Source organism: Pristiophorus japonicus, chromosome 2 (assembly GCF_044704955.1).
Source record: "Pristiophorus japonicus isolate sPriJap1 chromosome 2, sPriJap1.hap1, whole genome shotgun sequence".
NCBI lineage: Eukaryota > Metazoa > Chordata > Chondrichthyes > Pristiophoridae > Pristiophorus > Pristiophorus japonicus.
Window position 1 is genome coordinate 317,581,918 of NC_091978.1, and position 26,341 is coordinate 317,608,258.

Here is a 26,341-nt window from a genome sequence, read left to right on the forward strand (position 1 = left end):
GTCACCACACGTTAAAAAAATCCACACACAGGCATCTTCCACCCCTTCAATTGGAGTTCAGGACTGGAACATCGGGTCCTTCATTGAAACATCTGTGAACTCTTGTGGAAGCAAGTCATCCTCGTTCGAGGGATGCCTATGATGATGAATCCACTCCAATCTGTGTATTATCCCGTCCATAATCTACTCCAATCTGTGTATTATCCTGTCCATAATCTACTCCAATCTGTGTATTATCCTGTCCATAATCTACTCCAATCTGTGTATTATCCTGTCCATAATCTACTCCAATCTGTGTATTATCCTGTCCATAATCTACTCCAATCTGTGTATTATCCTGTCCATAATCTACTCCAATCTGTGTATTATCCTGTCCATAATCTACTCCAATCTGTGTGTTATCCTGTCAATAATCTATTCCAATCTGTGTATTATCCTGTCCATAATCTACTCCAATCTGTATTATCCTGTCCATAATCCACTCCAGTCTGTGAGTTATCCCGTCCATAATCCGCTCCAGTCTGAATTATCCTGTCCATAATCCACTCCAGTATGTGTATTATCCTATTCATATTCCACTCCAGCCCGTTGCATACAAGCATATAAAAAATGATGGGCAGGAAAAGACCAGCTAATCCATCCAGCCTGTCCCATAAAGCCATTGATGCCTTATGTTTCATGATTACACCATTCCCTACCCAATTCGGTCCATAAAGTCTCCTGGGAGAGGTTAAAACCCAAATAAAAATCCAAGACCAATGAGGGAAAAAAATCTGAAAAATTCACCTCTGACTGTCCCCCGCAAGGCGATTGAAACTAGTGCAGATGACTGTGTTGGTAATGCCTCGCGTTACTTGGTACCTACCTCTTGTATGACGTGATCTCTGTCCTAGCCAGGAAGCAGTGCAGCTCTCTTTTGAAGGTATACTGAAAATGAGCAGTTACTGCACAAGCAGGCAACTTGTTCCAGAGATTTACTATTCTTTGGGAAAAGAAGAACCGTCTAACATCTAACCTAGTTTGATCCTTGTGTAACTTTTCGGCATAACCCCTGGTCCTTCCTAACCTATCTAATTAATCAGTGTGGACACAATCTAGTTCCTTCATTATTTTATTGATCAAATTGCCCATAGTCTGCGTTTCTTTTAAAGAATATACAGCCAGTTATTTAGGCCTGTCTGGGGAGCTAAGACATTTTAAGTTTTATACACTTGAAACTAGATTGCACCATCCAGTGCTGCGTATGATTGACTTATGAATGAAGCTCACGTCCTGGAGGTGAAAAACAGTGTTTGATTGATTCAACAAGCTCACTATACCATGGTGCCTTTGTGTTATTGTGCGATGAAAAAGCAATCGCTGGTACAGAGTTGGGCTAATTGCCCACGTCGGTCTTATGGTTGATGCAAGAAGGGGTAGGGCAATTTCTAGGTCCGGCCCGGAAATCCCCACAGAGTCATTTGTGATCTCAGAGCGGATCTGAATTGGAACATATTTGCTAAGATACAGAATCCTGGAACCTGGCGAGTGTTGTCTTGGGATTCTATCAGCAACTTATTTTCTGTGGAGACGCGTGTAGTCCATTCTCAGGGACTGAACGGCGCCTGCACTTTGGAGCAACACAGGTGGAGACACAGCACATGTGCAATGGCCGCTGGGATGGTAACATTACTGGGCAAGTAATCCAGAGGCCTGGACTAATGATCTGGAGACGCGAGTTCAAATCTCACTACTGCAACTGGGAATTTAAATTCAGTAAATTAAATAAATCTGGAATAAAAATCTAGTATCCGTAATGTTGACCATGAAACTATCAGATTGGCGGAAAAACCCATCTGGTTCACTAATGTCCTCCAGGGAAGAAAATCTGCCATCCTTACATTGTCTGGCTGATATTTGACTCCAGACCCACAGCAATGTGTTTGACTCTTAACTGCCCTCTAAAATGGCCTAGCAAGCTACTCAGTTGTAACAATCCACTAAGAGAAACAATAATAAGAATAAAACCGGACGGACCACCAGGCATCAACCTAAGCACTGGCTTCAGACACGACAATGGCACACCCAGCTCAGTCGACCCTGCAAAGCCCGCCTCACTAACATATGGGGACTTGTGCCAAAATTGGGAGACTAACACAGTCACACTCAGAATCATTCCTTTCAGCCAATGTTCCAAACTTCTCCATCACCATAACCAGAGGTGGTGGCACAGTGGTATACAGTCGCGAAGGAATGGGCCTGAGAGTTCGCAACATTGGCTCCGGACACCATAAAGTCTCATGGCTTCAGGTCAAGGACGGGCAAGGAAACCTCCTGTGGATTACCACCTACCGCCCTCCCTCAGCTAATCGATCAGTACTCCTCCATGTTGCACACACTTGGAAGAAGCACTGAGGGTAGCAAGGGCACAGAATGTACTCTGGGTGGGAGAATTCAATGCCCATCACCAAGAGTGACTCAGTAGCACCACTACTGATCGAGCTGGCCGAGTCCTTAAGGACATAACTGCCAGACTGGCCTGCGGCAATTAGTGATTGAACCAACACGAGAGTAAAACCTACATGACCTCGTCCTCACCAATCTACCTGTCACAGATGGATCTGTTCATGACAGCATTTGTAACAGTGACCAATCCTTGTGGAGATGAAGTCCCGCCTTCACACTGAGGACACCCTCCATTGTGTTGTGTTGCTCTACCACTGTGTTAAATGGGATAGATTCAGAACAGATCTAGTAGCTCAAAACTGGGCATCCAATAGGCGCTGTGGGTCATTAGGAGCAGTAGAATTGTATTCTACCACCATCTGTAATCTTGGCCCACATATCCTTCACTATTATTTCCATCAAACCAGGGGACCAACCCTAGGTCACTGAGGAGTGTAGGAGAGCATGCCAAGAGCAGCACCAAGCATACCTAAAAATGAGGCGCCAACCTGGAAAAGCTGTAACATAGGACTACTCCATCACTATAACTAGAGGTGGAGGCACAGTGGTATACAGCCACGAAGGAGTGGGCTGAACAGTGGAAGCAGCATGCTTTCGATAGAGCTCAGCGATCCCATAATCAACGGATCGGATCAAAGCTCTGCAGTCCTGCCACATCCAGTCATGAATAGTGGTGGACAATTAAACAAAAAACGGGAGGCACAGGCTTCATGAATATCCCCATCCTCAATGATGGCAAGCCAAGCATGTGAGTGTAAAAGACGAAGCTGAAACCTTTGCACCCATCTTTTACATAGGATGTATGGCCATTCGGCCCAACTAGTCCATGCCAGCAGTATCACGTGAATGATCAATATTGACCTCCCCCTGAGGTCCGCACCATCACAGAAGCCAGTCTTCAGCCAATTCGATTCACTTCACGTGATATCAAGAAACGGCTCAGTGCACTGGATACGCGTAGACGATGGACCCCGACACCATCCCGGCTGTTGTGCTGAAGACGTGCTCTAAAACTAGCTGTGACTCTGCCGTACAGCTGTAACAGTGGCATCTACCCGACAATATGAAAACCTCCCAGGTTTGTCCTGTCCACAAAAAGCAAGGTAAATCCAGTCCGGCCAATTACCACTGAATCAGTCAACTCTCAATCATCAGCGAAGTGATGGAAGTGTCGTCGACAGTGCTATCAAGCGGTACTTACTAACAACCTGCTCACTGATGCTCAGTTTGGGTTCCGGCAGGACCACTCAGCTCCAGCCCTCATCACAGCTTTGGTCCCAACATGGACAAAAGAGCTGAATTCCACTGGTGTTATGAGAGTGACTGCCCTTGACATCAAGGCAGCATTTGACCGAGTGTGACATAAGGAGCGAAATAAAGATGAGGATATACATGTGGAGTTAGGGTATAAGCAGAAACTTCAAAAACATATTTTGATTATTTTAAAAATGGAGAAATGTGACATTCCATAAATATAAAATTTGTTTTTTAGAGCCAGAAAGGTTGTTTATTCATTATGACTTAGTGCGCCATTAAAAACTTAAGTTACACTTTATTCAGCAAGGCTCAGCTTTTTCCGGGAATTTTATAGCGAAAAGTGGAAGTTCAAGTAAATTGTAAGCTTTTCATCCACAAGGACTTCAACAGTGGAGGAGCGGGGAATCGCTGACAGCAACTTCTAGATTTCCACATTTAACTGTGCATGTGCGGACGCCAGAAGTTGCTTTATTGATGGCTGACAGTTTCGCCATCATTACAACCGCAAATGTGTTTGTCAAGTTCCTGTTTGTAAGAATTGCGTACAATGACAGAAAGAGGATTGTATGCAGGCTTATTTTGCAATTATATTGGATTTTACTTAACCCCATGCTATAATGGAATCTTAATATATTTTATCTGGATACTTACCGAAGACATTGAAAAGAAGTTTTGGGTTTAGACTTTGGTTGTAGTTATACCCCAGGTTTATTGCTGAATTTAACATTGCCAAAGAAATATTCCCTTCTTGACTACATCCTGTAACTTTAGTAAATAAATGTACAATGATATATTTGCTTGGTGTCTGTGTTTTTGACAACATTTTATCATAAAAGAATTCCATTGTTAGAATTAAATGCATTTTTGTAAATAACTAACCATTTATTCATAACCGATTAAATTTTACTTTACAGATTACAGCTTTAATATTGATTTATGTTGGAGCTGACAATTTTCTCATTCCTGCTTGTCCTTTTGTTGCAGCTACAGTTAGTGAACATACCATGCTTTTAGAAAGTAGCCGTCCTCCAGCAGGTGGAACATCATCCGGACCAGTAACCGGCTCTGACATCATCAGAAAGTTATCCAAAACAAATGCTCATGCACACGAATCTGCTCTTAAAATAAAAGTAGGTGAAATACAAAACACTTGTGATATAGCAACTTGATGTACATACCGTACAGATCTATTTACCTATTGTGACTGATGATGTCCTCTTAAATTCTGTTATTTCTTGTCTACTGTAGACAATTGTAGGCTAGATTCTAGAATGGTCCCAGTGGAATTTGAAGGTAGCAAATGTTAATCCGCTATTCAAACCAGTGAACAGGCCAGTTAGCCTGACATCAGTTGTCGGGAGAATGCTGGAATCCATTATTAAGGAAGTGCTAACAGGGCATTTAGAAAATCATAATATGATCAGTTAGAGGTTTTATGAAAGGGAAATTGTGTTTAACAAATTTATTTTTGAGTATGTAACTAGCAGGGTAGATGAAGGGGAACCAGTGGATGTAGTATATTTGGATTTCCAAAAGGCATTCGATAAGGTGTCACACAAAAGGTTGTTATGCAAGATAAGTGCTCATGGGGTTGGGGGTAATATATATGCATCGATAGAGGATTGGTTAACGGACAGAAAACAGGTAGGGATAAACGGATCATTTTTAGGTTAGCAGGCTGTAACTAGTGGCATGCCGCAAGCATCAATGCTTGGGCCTCAGCTGTTTACAATTTATATTAATGACTTAGATGAAGGGATGGAGTGTAATGTATCCAAGTTTTCTGGTGATCCAAAGCTAGGTGGGAAAGTAATCTGTGAGGAGGACACATTTATTATTTAAATGGAGAAAGATTGCAAAGTGCTGCAGTACAGTGGGATCTGGGGGTACTTATGCATGATACACAAAAGGATAATATGCAGGTACAGCAAGTGATCAGGAAGGCCAATAGTATCTTGGCCTTTATTGCAAAGGAGATGGAGTATAAAAGCAGAGAAGTCTTGCTACAGCTATGCAAGGTTTTGGTGAGGCCACACCTGGAATATTGTGTGCGGTTTTGGTTTCCATATTTACGAAAGGATATACTTGCTTTGGAGGCAGTTCAGAAAAGGTTCACTAGGTTGATTCCGGGGATGAAGAGGTTGACTTATGAGGAAAGGTTGAGTAGGTTGGGCCTCTACTCATTGAAGTTCAGAAGAATGAGAAGTGATCTTATCGAAACGTATAAGGTTATGAGGGGGCTTGACAAGGTGGATGCAGAGAGGATGTTTCCACTGATGGGGGGGAGACCAGAACTAGGGGGCATGATCTTAGAATAAAGGGCCGCCCATTTAAAACAGAGATGAGGAGAAATTTCTTCTCTGAGGGTTGTAAATCTGTGGAATTCGCTGCCTGAGAGAGCTGTGGAAGCTGGGACATTGACTAAATTTAAGACAGAAATAGACAGTTTCTTGAACGATAAGGGGTTATTGGGCGCAGGCGGGGAAGTGGAGCTGAGTCCGTGATCAGATCAGCCATGATCTTATTGAATGGCGGAGCAGGCTCGAGGGGTCATATGGCCTACTCCTGTTCCTATTTCTTATGTTCTTAAAGAGCCTGCAAAAGGATATAGACAGGTTAAGTGAGTAGGTAATAAAGTGGCAGTTGGAGTATAATGTGTGGAAATGTGAGGTTATTCACTGAGAAATTGTTAAATGTTAGTGTTCAGAGAGATTTAGGTGTTCTCGTAAAGGAAACAACAGAAAGTTAGCATCCAGGTATAATAGCAAGCAATTAGGAAGGCAAATAGCATGTTGACCTTTATTGCAAGGGGATTGGAGTACAAGGGTAAGGAAATCTTGTCACAATTGTGCAGGGCTTTGGTGAGACCACACCTGGCGGACTGTGCACAGTTTTGGTCTCCCTATCTGAGGAAGGATGTACTTGCCGTAGAGACGGTGCAACGAAGGTTCATTAGATTGATTCCTGTGATGAGAAGATTGTTCTGATTGATTTCGGTTCCCGCCACAAACTCTGTTCCCTCGCCATAGACTCCATCCCTCATCCCAACTTCTGTCTGAGGCTGAACCAGTCTGTTCGGAACCTTAGTGTCATATTTGACACTGAAATGAGCTGTCAACCACATATCTGCAGCATAACTAAGATTGCCTATTTCCACCTCCGTAACATCGCCCGTCTCTGTCCTTGTCTCAGCTCATCCGCTGCTGAAACCCTCATCTATTACCTCTAGACTTGACTATTCCAATATACTGGCTGGCCTCCGACATTCTACCCTATGTAATCTAGAGGTGATCCAAAACTCGACTGTCCGTGTCCTAACTCACACCAAGTTCCGTTCACCCATCACCACTATGCTCGCTGACCTACATTGGCTTTCAGTTAAGCAAGGTCTCAATTTCAAAATTCTCATCCTTATTTTCAAATCCCTCCATGGCCTCCCCACTCCCTATCTCTATAATCTCCTCCAGCCCCACAACCTCAAGATGTCTGCGCTCTAATTCTGCCCTTTTGAGCATCCCTGATTATAATTGCTCAACCTTTGGTGGACCTGCATTCTGTTGCCTAGCTCCCAAGCTCTGGAACTCCCTGCCGAAACCTCTCCGCCTCTCTACCTCTCTTTCCTCCTTCAAGATGCTCCTTAAAACGTACCTCTTTGACCAAGCTTTTGGTCACCTGCGCTAATTTCTATTTATGCGGCTCTGTATCAAATTTTTTATCTCATAATACTCCCGTGAAGAGCCTTGGGACATTTCACTATGTTAAAGGCGCTATATAAATACAAGTTGTTATAGTTGTAATAGGAACAATTGAGTAGATTGGGCAAGTGGTATAAAAGCTACCATTTCACAGCTGTTCACTTTACAATGTCAAAAGCTGAAGCCTTTCGGGTTTGGAGGACACTTTTGAGCTGTGTACTGTTTGGAAGTATTTGCAGTGAACTCTCTATTCACTGTCACCTCCTTGGACCATCCCCTCTCACCATTGACAAATCGCTTCTGTCATCTCAACCTCACCTGCCATCTATTCCAGCAGCCCTTGACAAAATCTCACCTTGTTCCTCAATCATACCACGATCAGCCCTAACACCAACATCACTAAACACACCAGCATCACCACTGACTTTCTCTGCAATGACCTGATGCTGCACAGGGCATCAGCACCCGACCACATTGCTGCCTGGGACGCCAGGGATGGCCTCACCATGGCTACATTTACTTCATTTGACGCTGCACACCCTGGCTGCCACATGATGTGCCAGGTTGGCACCAGCCCACACCAGCTCCATAAAGCATCCCTACAATGCCAAAACCATTCCTTTCACACTCATCACCATTGTGGGGGTACCCTTAAGTCTCACCATTCACTACAACTCACTAAGCCACTTCTAAAGGTGCACACAAATCTGTCCAAGAACACGTAGTGTTGAAAATAAAGATTTTGATGTTTGACAACACCTCAATATCAACTTTACATGAACATTGGCTAAAGGACCCAAGTGTCTACCCTTGTGTGTTATTAGTTGGTATGATTGGACAAGGATGAGGGGGAGTGTGAGGGGTGGCTAGTGAGATGGGGATGTGATAATGTAGATAGATAAAGAGAGAGGGATTGGTGGAGATGCAAGTTAAGTTGGTGTGAGTAAGGATATGCAGGGGTAGGGTAGGGAAGGCAGAGTGATAGGGATGTGATGAGTGGCACAGCAGGATGAGGTTGAGTGTGGCTTTGCAGTAACGTTTTGTGATCGACTGAGATCATTGAAATATTTGCTCCACTGCAGCCAGCTCCTCCTGACGACATCCCTGCTTGCACCCTTCTGTGCAATGTGCAACCAGGCTACGTTGGTGTCCTGAGGAGGCCTCCTGTCCATTGGAAAGGAAGAGGACCTCCCTGTATGGTGTGACTCCCTCCATAAACATCTGGAGGGAGTGATGAGAGAGCCTGGGTGCAGCCATGTACCTCTTTGCAGTGCTTGTTAGTGTTTGGAGCACCGCATTGCTGCAGAACACTGACAAAACAACTGTCAAAATGAATGTGGGCATGGTCGCTTTAAGGAAACCGGCTGATGATGCGTCATTAAATGGCATCATCAGACCAGTTTCCTGTTAATTAGCCGGGAACCTTGCAGGGCGGGCTTAACAAGCCCAATCAACAGAAGATTGTTTCGAGAGGGCGGGCTAGAACCAGGAGCCGGTTCCCCACATGCCACCCATGCCAGCTGCACCCGACTTGCCACGGGTGGCAAAAGCACTGCCACAGTGTGACCTCATGTCAAATTTGGCTTTGGATTCACTCCAGTACTGGCAGGTTATCCTGCGAGACCAGTTCTTGCACTGAGGTTAATCCTGGAATTCGGTAAGATGCCCACCAGTCATTGTGGTGCAAAGTCTGCACTGCAACAATCATTTCTGGTGGCACTGGTGTTGGTGAGACAGACCAATGAATTCCAGACTCTGATGGTTATTGAGTGATAGCTGAGATTGGGGCTGGCCTATCTGCAAACCTTAAACCAGATCCCTTCTGAATGATTTCAAAATTCCTTTTACAACACCAAATTATTTCATTTATTCAATCTAGTAAAGCTCCTCATAATTTAGATATGGAATGTAGATTTCCATTTGTAAATACTGAGGTTCTTTTGGAACAGAACCACATTTATTCATAAACGTAAGACTCCTTTTCGTTTCTAATCAAGTTCAGGCCTAGAAATTTCCCGGTGTAGCGCCAAAATAATGGTGCTGCCTACGTTCTTTTTACGGACGGATGTTAACTTTGCTCCGCGGTGACACCGACTGGTTTCTGTCGCTATTGTATTTCTAGGCCTCAATCTCTTCGATCTGACATTGGCTACCAAGTGATTTGAATTTTGTTACCAAAATTTTATTAGGATTATTGCTTGGCTAACTTGAAGAAAATTGATAAATTTAGATAGTAGCCATAAGGCACTGCATGAAGAAACTTTCATATTTACACCAGACATAATTCTTTAAATTAGATTTATAAGCAGTTTTGCAGATTTATTCTGACTGCACATATTTTGTCTGGATTGAATGGGCACCACCTTTTCTTAGAAACCACAAAGTTAGATTAATATGGAGGATACTAAATTTGGAAGGAAGTAGAATTGTCGCCTTTGTAGGGTCTCTTCCATTCAATGAGGTATTAAAATATCCCCCAACCAATTCTTCTTGGGGTCCATACATACATGGTTCTATTAGAGTTGCTGTAACTGTTATTTTTTTTAACGTTCATATACATATTCTGTTTCTGACAAAGTTGCATTACAGTCTAGGGTGAGCCATAGTTCTACAGTACAGGAAGGGTAAATCATTGAGGAACTATTCTGATGTTTAAATAAAATAATAAATATACTGTGTCTTTGTGATACTTCCCATGAACAATCTAATCGTTCTTCTATTATGCGGAGTATACTCCATTAAAAAATTTTAAACCCCCTACATGGTCTTTACAAATTTTATATTTGGAAACTAAGCCAAGAACTTAAGAAAAGGTGAAGCTAATGGTTCTATTTACATTTTTAGGCACTCAAAATATTTTGACTTTTTCTGCATTCACCTTACAGGGAGTCCACCCTTACCAGTCCCTCAGCTACACCAGTGGAGATACAGTAGCAGACTCACCAGCCCATGTCAGCCGTGCAGGAATACCGACAAGAGACAGCCCTAGAAAGGAAAGTCTGCTGAGCTATCTGACTGGGAGCTTCCCTAGTCTTCACAATCTTCTTGAAGGAACTCCACAACGTAGTGCAACGGGAATTAAAAGCAGTTCACTTACACGGCCAGGTACATTTCACATTTGTTCACATAATTCCACTTTACAGTTTGATGTTCCTGCAGTAAATGCAATCTGAGTTCTAATACATTATTTTTCTTTCTTTTCTTCTCCCTCCTACCTTGTAATGCATACCTGCTTTGTTCCTGTTTTACATGAAACAAAACAAAATCACTCATGAAAGTAGTAAAGTAAATTAGCATGACAACCGTGGTCAATATTATACAAGTTTGCCTTTATTGGCTGGAATATTAGATTAAATGTTCTTGATAATAGAACTCTTCTTAAAAGAGGAGGAAACTAATTTTTTCAGCTTGTCCTTGAAGGGTATTTAAAGGCAGATGTGGAGAAACCCACATTCCAAGCCATCGAACTGTAAGGGGGAGATGGGAAGGCTTCCTCTCCCACAAGCGGGCCCACTGATATAGAGGGTCGACGCTCGCCCCAGCCCACGTAGCAATTCTCGAAGTTAGCAGACAGAGACGGATGGCGAAGTATAACGATCTTTGTTACGAACGTCCGGGAACACCTCTTATCACAGTCGCCTGTGAGTGGAGATGCTCTCCGAACAGCACAATCATACAACTTTTATACATTTCAAAACCCCTCTGTTCCCGGACAAAACCTCCCTAGATTTCTAATTGAACTACCTTATCAGTGCTACTTCCCTAATTGGACTACCTTATTAGTGCTACTTTGGATTGACAGGCCAAGACCCTCGTGACCGCTTTAGGCCGTAACCAGAATGACTTCATTTGGTCGGAATTTGTTATACATTTCCTTGGTGCCTGTGAGTCGCCTCGAGCCTCTTTGCAAGGTCTTATCAGTGTCTGTTTAGGTTCTCACATCGTATCCTGTCGGAATATTATTGAATTGATAACTTCTGGAGCCTTGGTACAAGGCCGAAGAGAGGCCTTTTACCTCCTTATGGGCCATTGCAGGAACCAGCACTTTAACCCTTGTCCCGCTGGTACCCCTAATGCCAAATTTCTCTTACAGAACCAAAAAGGGAGAAATGTTCAGTGGGAGTGAGAACGGATCTAAATAGAGTTGAAAGTGAGAAATGTTGATCATGAAAGGAATAAGGGAGCACTAATCTTGGTGTCATTCAATAGTTGTTAATACGCAATTCTTAAACCATATTAGAAGAATGTAAGTGCTACAATCTGTCAGAATTGAAGGTGCTTTCCCACAGCAGGTACAATTTATAAGACAAAAACCAACCTGATCTCTTTCTTATTCAAAATTCTTTCGGCAAACAATTAATCATCATTTGACTTTCTACCTCCTTCCACCAAAAACTCTCCTCCAAAAGATACAAGTTGATGTGGCACATTGATCTTCTATAGTTGTTACTGTGTATGTAGCCCAATGGTGCATACAGCATTGTAGATTGGAGGGATATGGTTTTGATTGCAATATTCTGTTAATTTGCTGATCTGCAATCTATTGCTATGCAGAGGTTTCTGCCCTCCCGACATACATGATTTATTCCTCCCTACATACAGGAGAAAAGTTCAGAGAAAATCTTGTTGAGCTGCTGTTGTGTGTTTTAGCATAAACCTGGAAAGGGTCTTACAATCAGAGGAACTCTGAATAGGAAGAGAAAGAAAGTAGGACAGGGGTCAATCATACTTCATATCTTAAAATAATTGATTTACTGTTGTTGCTCTTGTTAGCATTCCTTATATTGCACCTTTATTTGCACTGCTTCCCATGCAATGTTGTGGGGAAAATTTTGAAACTCCACACAGAGTATGATTTGCCAGTCTTATTAATTTTTTACTGTTTAAAAGGAGCTTGGTATATTCGCTTAAAAAATTCCAGCAATCAGAGTTAATTTTTCAGAGATAATTGGGTCTGATTATAAATTGTTAGATCATTTTCCAGCAGTAGTTGGATCAGTTTAGAAATTGTCTGATAATATTTCCAAGGCAGATGATTCAATATATAAATTGCCTGATATATTCTCGGCAATGAATCTGTGCGTAGAAATTAAAATCTGAGAAGATCTAATATGTCTTTCTGTAAGAGAAGTTTGACTTCATTTAACATGCAAAAACTTTGATATTACTTCAGATTCCATACTGATCTCACAGAATTTTTGTAAAAGAACAAGCTCACTGGTGCAATGAAAGACTAATCTTTATGAATTAAAATGAAGGAAAGGTACAAAACAAAAATGATGGTTCTTTACTGCAGTTATATAGATTACAGCTAATAAAAATAGCTGCTGTTAAATTCTATAATTTGGATCAGAAAATAAATGGCTAAATTTTATGTTATGTAGCTCACTTTAGAAACGTGGCATCCAATTTACGCACAAGCACGCTCTCACAACCAGCAATGTGAAAATGACCAGATAATCTATTTTTGTTATATTGAGGGATAAATATTGCCACTGGGGATAACTCCCCTGCTCTTCTTCGAAATACTGCCATGGGATCTTTTACGTTCAATTGAGAGAGCAGATGGAACCTTGGTTTAACGTCTCATCTGGAAGACGACACTCCGACAGTTCTCCCTCGGCACTGCACTGGAGTGTCGGCTTAGATTTTTTGTGCTTCAAGTTCCTGGAGTGGGACTTGAACCTGCACCTTATGACTCGGGCAAGAGTGCGACCCATTGAGTCACAGTTGACACAGCAACCATGGATATAATTCATCCTTTATTTTGCAAATACAGGAACTGCTGTAGCTAGAGAGATGCTATCAGAACATCCACTGCTGTCTGAGCCATCATCGGTCAGTTTCTACAATTGGATGTCAAATGCTGTGAGTAACCGAGGAAGCATTACTCAAGAATCACCAGTTCCCAGATCTGGACATAACAGCCTTCCAACAGGTAAACTGAAGAAGGTGCAGTAAATGGGAAGCAACTCAGTATATGGGGGGTCAATGAACTGATGACACCAATTCAATTTTCTTATGTTATTATTACCTATCGGTTAGCAATGAAGTCGAAGGTTATAGAGATAATTGAATGCTGCAAGAGTTCTGTGGTCCGAGGATGGGTCATTTGTCGGAATCAACTGGCTAAATTGAATATTAGGGGGCTCATTTCATTTACTTAGGGTATTGGAAGAAGTTAATACAGAATTTTCACTGGTGCTCTCAAAAATACATGGAGTACTGGTTTTGCTTGTGACCTTATTACTCAGTGCCTTAAGAAGTATGAAACAATTATGCATGCTGAAATGTGAGGGATTGAAATAATGGTCTGGATTTTCGACTCATTTGTGCCCCATTTAGCGCCTCGGCGAGGCACAAAAAGAATTTTTGACCATTTGGATGACATAAATCATTGTACATCACTGCGCTAGCGCCCCGGGCGGAACTTTCGAGCATTTTTACCCAATTTAGCATCCGCCTAAGAACCCACCAAGAAAAAACTGTCGGACCCACGGCGCAGCTGGCGCCATATTGAAAACGGAGGAGAAAGTCGCAGTTCTGAGCGATTAAAAGGCTTGGCAGAAGAACGCTGCGTTCATACTTTTGATTGTGAGGTTTATGTGCGTTTCTAGTTTGTTTTATAAAGGACATTTTAAAATACAGGGGCCATGCTAGGTCGGGAGCCAGTAATCCTGGCTGCTATATTCATACAGCTTCGAGCAGGAAGAAGGCTTATTGATCATTGCAATGTAATCGAAGAGGTCGCAGATAAAAGGGGAGGAGGCCTTACCCCCCCCCACGAGTTTACATGGAACATCGCTCATACCTCCAGCTCTCTGAGGCACAGTGCGTTAGAAGGCTGCGCTTCCGAAAAGAGGTGGTCACAGAGATATGCCAGCTCATACAGGCAGACCTACAGCCTATCAGCGGCAACAGGACTGCACTGCCCGTCGAGGTGAAGGTGACTGTGGCACTTGTCTTCTGTGCCTCCGACTCCTTTCAGGCATCAGCGGGGGACATATGCTTCATCACGCAACACGCTACACATTGCTGCATTCGCACTGTATGCACGCAGAATGAACTTCATAAACTTCCCAATGACCCAGGGGATCCAAAATGAAAGGGCTGTCGGTTTTGGACGATTTGCTGGCTTCCCCAAGGTTCAGGGTGCCCTTGACTCTACGCATATCGCCCTGCGAAAACCTTTGCAGAATGCTGAGGTTTACCTAAACCGAAAGGGATTCCACTCCATGAACATACAGATCGTCTACGACCATATTCAGCGCATCATGGCAGTCAATGCCCAATATCCAGGGAGCATCTATGATGCTTTCATCTTGTGTGAGAGCAGTGTCTCACGCATGTTCTAGCATCAACCACAAGGCCAGAGCTGAATGCTCGGGGGACAAAGGTTACGGCCTCGCCACCTGGCTCATGACCCCCCTCCGGAACCCTCAGACAGAAGCCATGCAACCACACGCAACATCGTCAGACAGACAATTGGAGTACTCAAGCAGTGCTTCCGAAGCCTGGATCACTCTGGAGGCTACCTGCAATGCTCCTCTCAGCAGGTCTGAGTTAATTGTGGTGTGCTGCATGCTACACAATTTGGCCATCATGAGGAGACAGGAATTGTCAATGGGGATTGCAGGACCATCGCAGAAGAGATGGGGGGGGGGGGGGAGGAATAGGGGGAGAAAGATGAGCCTGGCAAGGAACCCATGCCCCCACCACCACCACCGCCCCCAACCACAGGGGAGGCATCGTGGAGATTTCGCCGCTGCAAAAGCCTTGCATCGGCAGATCATAATTGAACGCTTTGCTTGGAGAGTGAACGGCATGTTTGACCGTTGTTTGTCCACTCTATCCCATGATGTTGACTATTCCCCCTCTTGTTCTGCAAATGAGACACTACACAGGAATGGTTAAGGTGAACAAAAGAATTTATTAAACATTGTAACATTTGAAACTTTGTAATGTAACCTTCATTGTGAAACTTTAATAAAATAAAACAAAATAATTAGCTGCATCCAGCAGTGTGATCATTCAACAATATTATCAACAACATAATCCAGAACCGAACAACAGTGTAACATTAAACATACGATGCATTCACCATCAACAACATAATGCAGCACTATTTTTTACCACTGATCTTTTGTCCCCTTCCCCTTATCGCCCTCCCTTGCTTGCCGCTCTTAACCAAAATGGCACCAAGATGGCATGCATCAACTTTGCCAGAGTCCTGCTGTGTTCGGTGGGGGGTGGGGGAAGAGACAATGTAAACGGCGTCTGGGGATGCACTGGACCAGCTCGTGGCATGGAAGGCCCAGCATCTGACTGGATAGCCCTCTTCATCAGCGTCACCAGTCACAGGTGGTTTTGGTTTGGATGTGACAGTGGGGAACGCAGAGCGTATGGCGGGAGGGTTTATGGACTGCATCACCTGCCAAGCTGAAGCTGAGTTTGTGCCTGTGATGCGCCATATTCCGCAAGGGTTTGCGCTCTCCGGGACTCCACTGTCACTGCTGGAGGCCACCAGGCTCGTGTGGGCACTGATGGTATCACGACTCGCACAGACAGTCTGCGAACCTACTTCCGTAATGGTCGCTTTGAGACTGTTGATGCTCTTACCCAAGACATCAAGGAATTGACGGCTGACCTGGATGCTCTCCCTGGACATTCCCACCATTTCCAGTTCCATATCTGCCTCTCTGTCAGCAGACTGACTTTGCCGACTCACCCTCCAGAGAGATGGCATACGGGATTCGACCCCAGCACTGCATTGCTGCACGCCACTAGTCCCAGGAGCTGCGGAGTCGTCAAACCCCGAGAACGTCACGTCACGTCCTCAGAGGAGCTAAGTGCCGATGGTAGAATGGAGGTGAATTGCATCTGCGCCGGAGTTGGCTCATCGGTATCCTCCTCTTCCTCCTCGATGGCTTGACGTGGAGTGTTCCCATGAGAGATAAACGGTTATGCCACATAAAAGATTACTGCACAAGATAAAAGTTCACAGGGTTGGGGGTAATATATTAGCATGGAAAGAGGATTGGCTAATTAACAGAAAACAGAGAGTCGAGATAAATGGTTCATTCTCTGGTTGGCAATCAGTAACTAGTGGGGTGCCGCAGGGATCAGTGCTGGGACCCCAACTATTTACAATCTATATTAACGACTTGGATGAAGGGACTGAGTGTAACGTGGCCAAGTTTGCTGACGATACAAAGATGGGAGGAAAAGCAAAACATCTGCAAAAGGACATAGGCAGGCTAAGTAAGTGGGCAAAAATTTGGCAGATGGAGTATAATGTTGTAAAGTATGAGGTCATGCACTTTGGCAGAAAAAAATCAAAGAGCAAGTTATTATTTAAATTAAGAAAGATTGCAAAGTGTCGCAGTACAGTGGGACCTGGGGGTACTTGTGTATGAAACGCAAAAGGTTAGTATGCAGGTACAGCAAGTGATCAATGGTATCTTGGCCTTTATTGCAAAGGGGATGAAGTATAAAAGCAGGGAAGTCTTGCTACAGCTATATAAGGTATTAGTGAGGCCACACCTGGAATACTGTGTGCAGTTTTGATTTCCATATTTACAAAAGGATCTACTTGCTTTGGAGGCAGTTCAGAGAAGGTTCACTAGGTTGATTCCGGGATGAGGGGGTTGACTTATGAGGAAAGATTGAGTAGGTTGGGCCTCTACTCATTGGAATTCAGAAGAATGAGAGGTGATCTTATCGAGACGTATAAGATTATGAGGGGGTTTGACAAGGTGGATGCAGAGAGGATGTTTCCACTGATGGAGACGAGAACTAGAGGGCATGATCTTAGAATAAGGGGCCGCCCATTTAAAACAGAGATGAGGAGAAATGTCTTCTCTCAGAGGGGATAAGGGGCTATGGGGAGCGGCCGGGGAAGTGGAGCTGAGTCCATGACGAGATCAGCCATGATCTTATTGAATGGCGGAGCAGGCTCGAGGGGCCGTATGGCCTACTACTGTTCCTATTTCCTATGTTGTTAGATGTGGCGCCTGTGTCTGGTCATCTGGAAGTACAAAGCAACAGACGAGTGGTTAGCAGGGGAGGGGGCATGTGACATGAGGAAGGTCGCACAGCACTGGCTCATTTGAAGAACCGGCACTACTGTTATATCTAGTTCAGAGACACTGCATGACATTGCCCCAATCCTAGTCCAGAGACCCTGTGGCTGAGGAGCTCATCCCGGAGTCACAGTGCGGATCCCGTCCACTACAGGGTACAATGGACATGATCCTTACAGCACAACAACTGCAAAAGAAATGCAGGGAACAGCACCAACACTTGTACATGGCCTTCTTTGACCTTACACTGTTAACCGCGAGGGACTATGGAGCGTCCTCCTCCATTTCAGCTGCCCCCAAATTTTTATGCCATCCTCCGCCTGCTCCACAACAACATACAAGCCCTGATCATGACTAACGGATCCACCACAGACCCAATCCACGTACGGACCCAGGGTCAAGGAGGGCTGCGTCATCGCGCCAATGCTCTTCTCGATCTTCCTCGCTGCAGTGCTCCACCTTACACTCAACAAGCTCCCCGCTGGAGTGGAACTAAACTATAGAACCAGTGGGAACCGTTCAACCTTCGTCGCCTCCAGGCCATATCCAAGACCGTCCCATCCTCTGTCATCGAACTACAGTATGTGGACGCTTGGGTCTGTGCGCATTCAGAGACTGAACTCTTAAGTCATCATCAACATCTTCACCGAGGCGTACGAAAGCATGGGTCTTGCACTAAACATCCGTAAGACAAAGGTCCTCCACCAACCTGACCCCACCACACAGCACTGTCCCCCAGTCATCAAGATCAATGGCGTGGCCCTGGACAACGTGGACCACTTTCCATATCTCGGGAGCGTATTATCAGCAAGGGCAGACATCGACGACGAGGTTCAACACCGCCTCCAGTGCATCAGCGCAACCTTCGGCCGCTTGAGGGAGAGAGTGTTCGAAGATCAGGCCCTCCAATTTGGCACCAAACTTATGGTCTAAAGGGCTGTACTTATACCTGCCCTCCTGTATGGCCCAGAGATGTGGACCATATACAACAGACACCTCAAATCAGTGGAGAAATACCACCAATGATGTCTCCGCAAATCCCCTGGGAGGACAGATGCACAAACATCAGTGTTCTTGATCAGGCCAACATCCCCAGCATCGAAGCACTGACCACAATCGACCAGCTCCATTGGGCGGGCCACACTGTTTGCATGCCCGACACAAGACTCCCAAAGCAAGCGCTCAATTCGGAGCTCCTACACAGCAAGCGAGCCCCAGGTGGGCAGAGGAAACGTTTCAAGGACACCCTCAAAGCCTCCTTGATAAAATGCAACATCCCCACCGACACCTTGGAATCCCTGACCAAAGACCGCCTTCAGTGGAGGAAGAGCATCCGGGCGAGCGCTGAGCGAGTGCATAAGGGATGGTTTTCGAGACCAATATGTCGAGGAACCAACTAGGGGGGAGGCCATCTTAGACTGGGTGTTGTGTAATGAGAGAGGATTAATTAGCAATCTCGTTGTGCGAGGCCCCTTGGGGAAGAATGACCATAATATGGTGGATTTCTACATTAGGATGGAGAATGAAACAGTTAATTCAGAGACCATGATCCAGAACTTAAAGAAGGGTAACTTTGAAGGTATGAGGCGTGAATTGGCTCGGATAGATTGGCGAATGATACTTAAGGGGTTGACTGTGGATGGGCAATGGCAGACATTTAGAGACCGCATGGATGAACTACATCAATTGTACATCCCTGTCTGGCGTAAAAATAAAAAAGGTGAAGGTGGCTCAACCGTGGCTATCAAGGGAAATCAGGGATAGTATTAAAGCCAAGGAAGTGGCATACAAATGGGCCAGAAATAGCAGCGAACCCTGGAACTGGGAGAAATTTAGAACTCAGCAGAGGAGGACAAAGGGTTTGATTAAGGCAGGGAAAATAGAGTACGAGAGGAAGCTTGCAAGGAACATTAAGACGGACTGCAAAAGCTTCCATAGATATGTAAAGAGAAAAAGGTGAGTAAAGACAAACGTAGGTCCCCTGCAGTCAGAATCAGGGAAAGTCATAACGGGGAACAAAGAAATGGCAGACCAATTGAACAATTGGTTCGGTATTCACTAAGGAGGACACAAACAACCTTCCGGATATAAAAGGGGTCAGAGGGTCGAGTAAGAAGGAGGAACTGAGGGAAATCCTTATTAGTCGGGAAATTGTGTTGGGGAAATTGATGGGATTGAAGGCCGATAAATCCCCAGGGCCTGATGGACTGCATCCCAGAGTACTTAAGGAGGTGGCCTTGGAAATAGCGGATGCATTGACAGTCATTTTCCAACATTCCATTGACTCTGGATCAGTTCCTATGGAGTGGAGGGTAGCCATTGTAACCCCACTTTTTTTTAAGAAGGGAGGGAGAGAGATAGCAGGGAATTATTGACCGGTCAGCCTGACATCGGTAGTGGGTAAAATGATGGAATCAATTATCAATTATTGTCATAGCAGCACATTTGGAAAGAGATGACATGATAGGTCCAAGTCAGCATGGATTTGTGAAAGGGAAATCGTGCTTGACAAATCTTCTGGAATTTTTTGAGGATGTTTCCAGTAGAGTGGACAAGGGAGAACCAGTTGATGTGGTGTATTTGGACTTTCAGAAGTCTTTCGACAAGGTCCCACACAAGAGATTAATGTGCAAAGTTAAAGCACATGGGATTGGGGGTAGTGTGCTGACGTGGATTGAGAACTGGTTGGCAGACAGGAAGCAAAGAGTAGCATTAAATGGGTACTTTTCAGAATGGCAGGCATGACTAGTGGGATACCGCAAGGTTCTGTGCTGGGGCCCCAGCTGTTTACATTGTACATTAATGATTTAGACAAGGGGATTAAATGTAGTATCTCCAAATTTTCAGATGACACTAAGTTGGGTGGCAGTGTGAGCTGCGAGGAGGATGCCATGAGGCTGCAGAGTGACTTGGATAGGTTAGGTGAGTGGGCAAATGCATGGCAGATGAAGTATAATGTGGATAAATGTGAGGTTATCCACTTTGGTGGGTAAAAACAGAGAGACAGACTATTATCTGAATGGTGATAGATTAGAAAAAGGGGAGGTGCAACGAGACCTGGGTGTCATAGTACATCAATCATTGAAGGTTTGCATGCAGGTACAGCAGGCGGTTGAGAAAGCAAATGGCATGTTGGCCTTCATAGCGAGGGGATTTGAGTACAGGGGCAGGGAGGTGTTGCTACAGTTGTACAGGGCCTTGGTGAGGCCACACCTGGAGTATTGTGTAGAGTTTTGGTCTCCTAACTTGAGGAAGGACATTCTTGCTATTGAGGGAGATCAGCGAAGGTTCACCAGACTGATTCCCAGGATGGCAGGACTGACATATCAAGAAAGACTGGATCAAACTGGGCTTGTATTCACTGGAGTTCAGAAGAATGAGAGGGGCTCTCATAGAAACGTTTAAAATTCTGACTGGGTTAGACAGGTTAGATGCAGGAAGAATGTTCCCAATGTTGGGGAAGTACAGAACCAGGGGTCACAGTCTAAGTCTAAGGGGTAAGCCATTTAGGACCGAGATGAGGAGAAACTTCTTCACCCAGAGAGTAGTGAACCTATGGAATTCTCTACCACAGAAAGTTGTTGAGGCCAATTCACTAAGTATATTCAAAAAGGAGTTAGATGTAGTCCTTACTGCTAGGGGGATCAAGAGGTATGGCGAGAAAGCAGGAATGGGGTACTGAAGTTGCATGTTCAGCCATGAACTCATTGAATGGCGGTGCAAGCTCGAAGGGCCGAATGGCCTACTCCTGCACCTATTTTCTCTGTTTCTATGTCTCGTCGCCAAAAGCATGCAGAAAACAAGCAGGCAGTGGAAGGAGCATGCGGCAAACCAGCCTCCCCACCCACCCTTTCCTCCAATGACTGTCTGTCCCACCTGGACAGAGACTGTAGTTCCTGTATTGGTCACCCGAGAACTCACTTTTGGAGTAGAAGCAAGTCTTCCTCGATTTCAAGGGACTGTCTGGGAGGATGATGAGTTCAGAGACACTGCGTGACATTGCCCCAACCCAACCCAGGTAGCATACAGGACTTGCCCTCAGTTTCCGAACGGGGGTCAGCGCCCTCAGTGGCAGTTGTCAGACCTGAGACGCCGATGAGACCTGCCATTCTCTCCTCGATGTTGGTGAGTGGCAGGGTCTGAGGCGGACCGCCGCCTGTCTACACCTGCTCACAGCGAGTGTGACTTCTTCGCCTACAAAGATGAAAATAGGAATGGTTACAAGTGGGTCCATCTGCTCTTGTGGCACAGATAGCCACCAAAGCACTTATACCATACTGTCTGAATGTATTACAGTCCTCTGTTTAATGGCCTTGAAAGTTGCATGTGGTTCATCAGGATATTGAACTGCGGAACCATCTTATGAGATCTTAGAAAGCAATCTTAATAGCAAATAGGGTGCCAAACTGAGCCTACCTATGTGTCATGCATTTTAGGAGGCAACCCACAGAGTGTTGAGAGACCCCAACAGCATGAGAACAAATAGTGTGAGATTTATAATTGAAGTAATGAAGGAGTGCATGAATTAAAATTGTACTCACTTTAACGACCCTTGAAAGATCATTAAACTTTCAGCACTGTGTGCCAGTCCTGACCACAGTGTCTGAGACAGAGACCTCCTCAGCGATTTCCCTCCAAATCCTTTTAAAAATGAATGGCAGTGGTCTAGATCCACCCTGCCATCTTCTCTCTGCTGCCCCCACTAGAGAATCATTACCCTCCATCAAAATCCCAATGTAAAATGGCTGATTCAGCCCGGAGGCACCTGCTTTAGCATTTGCGATCGGACAGCAGACCAGAAGCGCGGAAAGAAAAAAAAAAAATTTGCGCATGCGCAGAACAGCTGATTTTTTCCGCGTCGGAACTTTCAGCTCCTCGTGAACCTTCATTTGGCGAAAGTTGCACGCTCTGGCACGAACATTAACACGGCGCTAAATTTTTGAATCTGCCGCGAATTGCGCCCGGTAACGGGCTAAAACGCAAAAAGCCTAAATTTTTGCCATGTTACTTTTATGTCTGCGTCATGATAAACATTTTGTACCATGGTTTAAATGTGTTTTATTTTGCATAGGTTTGACATATAATCTTCCCACAATACAATCTGCATCTGACTTCAATACAGTACTGTCAAGTGATCAGAACACTCTGGATGGCACACAGTCTCAGAACAGCACCAGTCAGGATGAAATTGTTGGTATTGAGGAGGGTAACCAGGGTCCTCCTGCTGTTCAACTGGCTGATGCACAGGTAATGAGAGAGCCCGACAGTTTTGTCTCGTAAGCACATTTATTAACATTCCAGGCAATCCTTATTTTCACATCAGTGAAAACATAATTTTCACTTTTTATTAAATATTAGCATATATTTGTTTATCTGGTAGACATTAGTTTTTGCACAACTGGTTGTTTTGAAGTTAGTACCAAGGGCCAGAAATGGTGCGTTTTTGTAATCCTGCTTTATCTTTATAATTTAATGACTTCGGTACATCTTTTTAATACGTTGTCTGGTCACAATAGGAACTAGAGTGCTCCACACCATTATTAGTTTTCTCGAACCGCTTAAAATTGAATGTATTGCATAAGGTCTTGTATTTGCAAACAAACTGAAATACAATTATTGATTTGAAATCATTTATGGGATTGAATTATAACACGTTCTTTATAAATTCTTCTTAGGTTGTCTTTAAACCTTTACTGAGCAATACAGGAATACAATCGCAAGATATTGTACCTTTAACTTATGGAATGTATTTTGGGGAACATTTGTCCTTCTCTGGAAGCCTAGACTGTCTCCGGGCCGATATTGTTGACTCTGATACATCCAAAGAGAGAAAGATCAGGAGAAAAAGAAGGTATTATTTAATGTCATGTGCCATTTTTGTTTATAAAAGGAAACTCATTGTAAGAAAATTGGATTAATAAAAAAAATGGTGAACATAAGTTGATAAATTCAGATATAATCCACAGGAGATTCATATGAAATGAATGTTACCGTAAATGATTCAAGATTTTGAATATTGCCCACATCAAAGAAACATTTTTTGATGTGAAGTCAACTTAAAAGTATAAACTTGAGCTGATTGGTCTGTGGGATCAAAGAGGTTACCAAAGCTCTTGTCATTGATCTGAAAACATATTTTCATTGCCCCATGGTAACATTCTGTCTTTGGTAGCGTGCTCCTTTTATCCAGTGGTCATGTTTGTTGTTTCCTGGTTTTTACCAACTCTGCACATGGCCAAGCTGCTCTCAGCTTGATCCCCAGTAGAGCTCAATCTGGGCCTAACTCATCCTGAGCCAGAGCCTTAGGCTGCCTTCTCACCCCTGTGCTTGCTTCATTCATATCTGTCCCAATGCCTGACTTCAGGCTGGGCATGAATTGGAATTACCGCTTTCAACATAGGGTCCAGTTTCAGCCTGAGCCTTTACCTTCTCCCCCGGGCTAGTGCCCATATCTGAACCAACTTGGGTTCCAAAATCAACATTTGCCCACGCCTCTACCCTACCATATTGTCCATTGCACCCAAGGTAGATCCACCCTCATTTCTGATACCATCCTTGGCCTAGTGTTAATGAACTAATATACCATTAATAACAAAGATAGGAATATAAATGTATAAAAACATATTTCAGCTTGAATGCAGAATTTCTGTCATTTTTATCTTTGGTGATTTTCAGACAGGGCATGATAAACCTTCCACCTCTTGACTTCAAACCAGCACTGATGTTTAACACCTTCTGCATAAATGCCGTTGTGATGGACAGACCAACTTGCAACCAAAATTCAACTAATGCCCTTTCTTTCCATGAACTTAATAGACATCACCAAAACACCCTTCATGTTAACTTCACTATCTCTTGTCAGTCTATCAGCCAGCACGTGGACATGGCATTAGTTCGTCTCATTCATCAATTTAGCACAATGATTGATGACATAAAGGCCACTCAGACAGACATTAAACTTAGCAGATACACAGCTGGGTCTGTATCTCCCACACCAACATTTAAAACGCGCAAACATCGGGATTTCCGTTCATCGGATTTCAGTCGCAGTTCTCGAGGCAGTCTTAATGGAGGTGGCAGAGGAAATAGCACGAAGGCAAACAAAAGACTTGGAAATGAGAACAATAAAAGAGAATCACGCAATAAAAATTCGTCTGGTCCGACACAAAGAAGAACCTCTAAGGTTTCCAGGAAGGGATCGAAGGATGTGGTAGATCATGTGACTATTCATATGGATGACTCTGACTCGATCACAGTGTCCGAGCAAAGCGAACCTTCTGCAGAGTGCTGGCAGAATATGTACAAACTACTTAATTTCTATTCATTAATCTCTGATCCAACGGGCATTCTTGAAAAGTCTTCTCCTGATGTATTGGGCCCTGCAGGTAGGATCCTTTCCAGAATCTTGTGATGTTCTTAATAGTTGACCTGAGAAATCAGATTTTGAAAGTCAGTCTCTGGGGTGTCTCAGATGGCGTGGTGAATTTCTGAAATGTTGAAGTGCCTTTCCATTTCCAATTGCTGTCGCGTATAATTGCTGCTTCCCATCCCTTATCAGTAGATTCCGATATAAAATTATATAAGAGTAGGAAAAAGGAAAGAATATTCAGTTCATCTATCCAGCTTGGTTTATATAAGGACCTGATTTTTTTCAAATCCTAAATCCATATCTGTCCATTCCCCAATGAATCTGTAATTGGTCCAGTTTATTTTAGAATGCTTAGACTTAGTATTTATTTAAATATTCCACTCCAAGCATAAATAAGTTACTCAAGTAATTTTAACTCATGGCACCCTTAGTTTATAATCATGTTCTCTCTTTAACCTGTCTTGCTTTACCTCCCTATGTTTTCTGTACCATTTTCTTCATTGTTATAAAAGCTTCGATCATTTGTCCTATACTTGTTTTTTCCAATGAGAAAAGATTTGAGGTTAGCTTATAATGGACAGAAATATTCAACTGCATGTGAGTTCTGCATACATTAACTCCCAGCGCTCTGAAATTGCCTCATGTAGAGCAGATTTCAAAGCACAGTTCTTTAAAAATTGTGATGGCATCTTTTGCACTGTGTGTAATGACGTCGTTGCGCTGTACAGGGAGGATGATCATTGAGCCTGCTCGTGGACAGAAAATGGTGACCTGCTGTGACTTCAGCCACCAGAGGCAGCCTTTTATATTTGCCACCTGTTGGAATGATATTTGAGCTGCCAAAGGCACCAGTATGCCTTAATTACATTATACTGATGCAGCTCAAGTTAGGTTTCCACCAGCATTGTAATATAGATACAGCTTTTACGTTTCTTGGTGCCCTTTTTTGATTTATTTATGCTGCCTCTGTCTTCTTACAATTGGACACAATCTCCACTGATGGTGTGATATTTTATAGGTACTAATTTATCAGACTACAAATCAATAATCTTTATGCTCCTTTCACTGAGGTAAAAGGGAAAAAAAATCATGTGTCTTGGAAATAGATCAAACAGTTTTGTATTGATTTTTTAATAAATGCAGATATTGTATGCAAAAAATTCTCAATGTCGCTGACATTTTTTCAACTGCTTTCACTAAATATCAATTTTAAAGCTTTAAATTTGCACATACATTCTTATTTACACTATATATGGTAAAGAACCAACATTTGATAACAAGAACTTGCATTTATATAACACCTTTAACATAGAAAAAAGTTCCAAGGCGCTTCAGGAAATAATGGATGCTGAGCCAAAGAAAGAACTATTTGGGGGGTAGCCAAAGCTAGGTGAAAGAGGTGGGTTTTAAAAATGGTCTTCAAGGAGGAGAGGAAGGTGGGAAGTGGTGGGAATTCATAGATTGGGACCTAGGCAGATGAAGGCATCATGTGT

The 26,341-nt window shown here is 43.7% G+C and overlaps 1 protein-coding gene across 1 annotated transcript in view; it reads left to right on the top strand.

Moving 5' to 3' along the window:
• Window positions 1–26,341, top strand: part of kiaa1109 (KIAA1109 ortholog) — a 523,818-nt gene that overhangs the window by 290,843 nt on the left and 206,634 nt on the right. Inside the window, exons 43-48 of the mRNA XM_070862493.1 lie at window positions 4,687–4,832; window positions 10,283–10,502; window positions 13,177–13,335; window positions 22,551–22,726; window positions 23,155–23,330; window positions 24,155–24,864. Coding sequence (XP_070718594.1) covers window positions 4,687–4,832; window positions 10,283–10,502; window positions 13,177–13,335; window positions 22,551–22,726; window positions 23,155–23,330; window positions 24,155–24,864 — 1,587 coding nt within the window. The remainder of the gene's footprint in view (window positions 1–4,686; window positions 4,833–10,282; window positions 10,503–13,176; window positions 13,336–22,550; window positions 22,727–23,154; window positions 23,331–24,154; window positions 24,865–26,341) is intronic.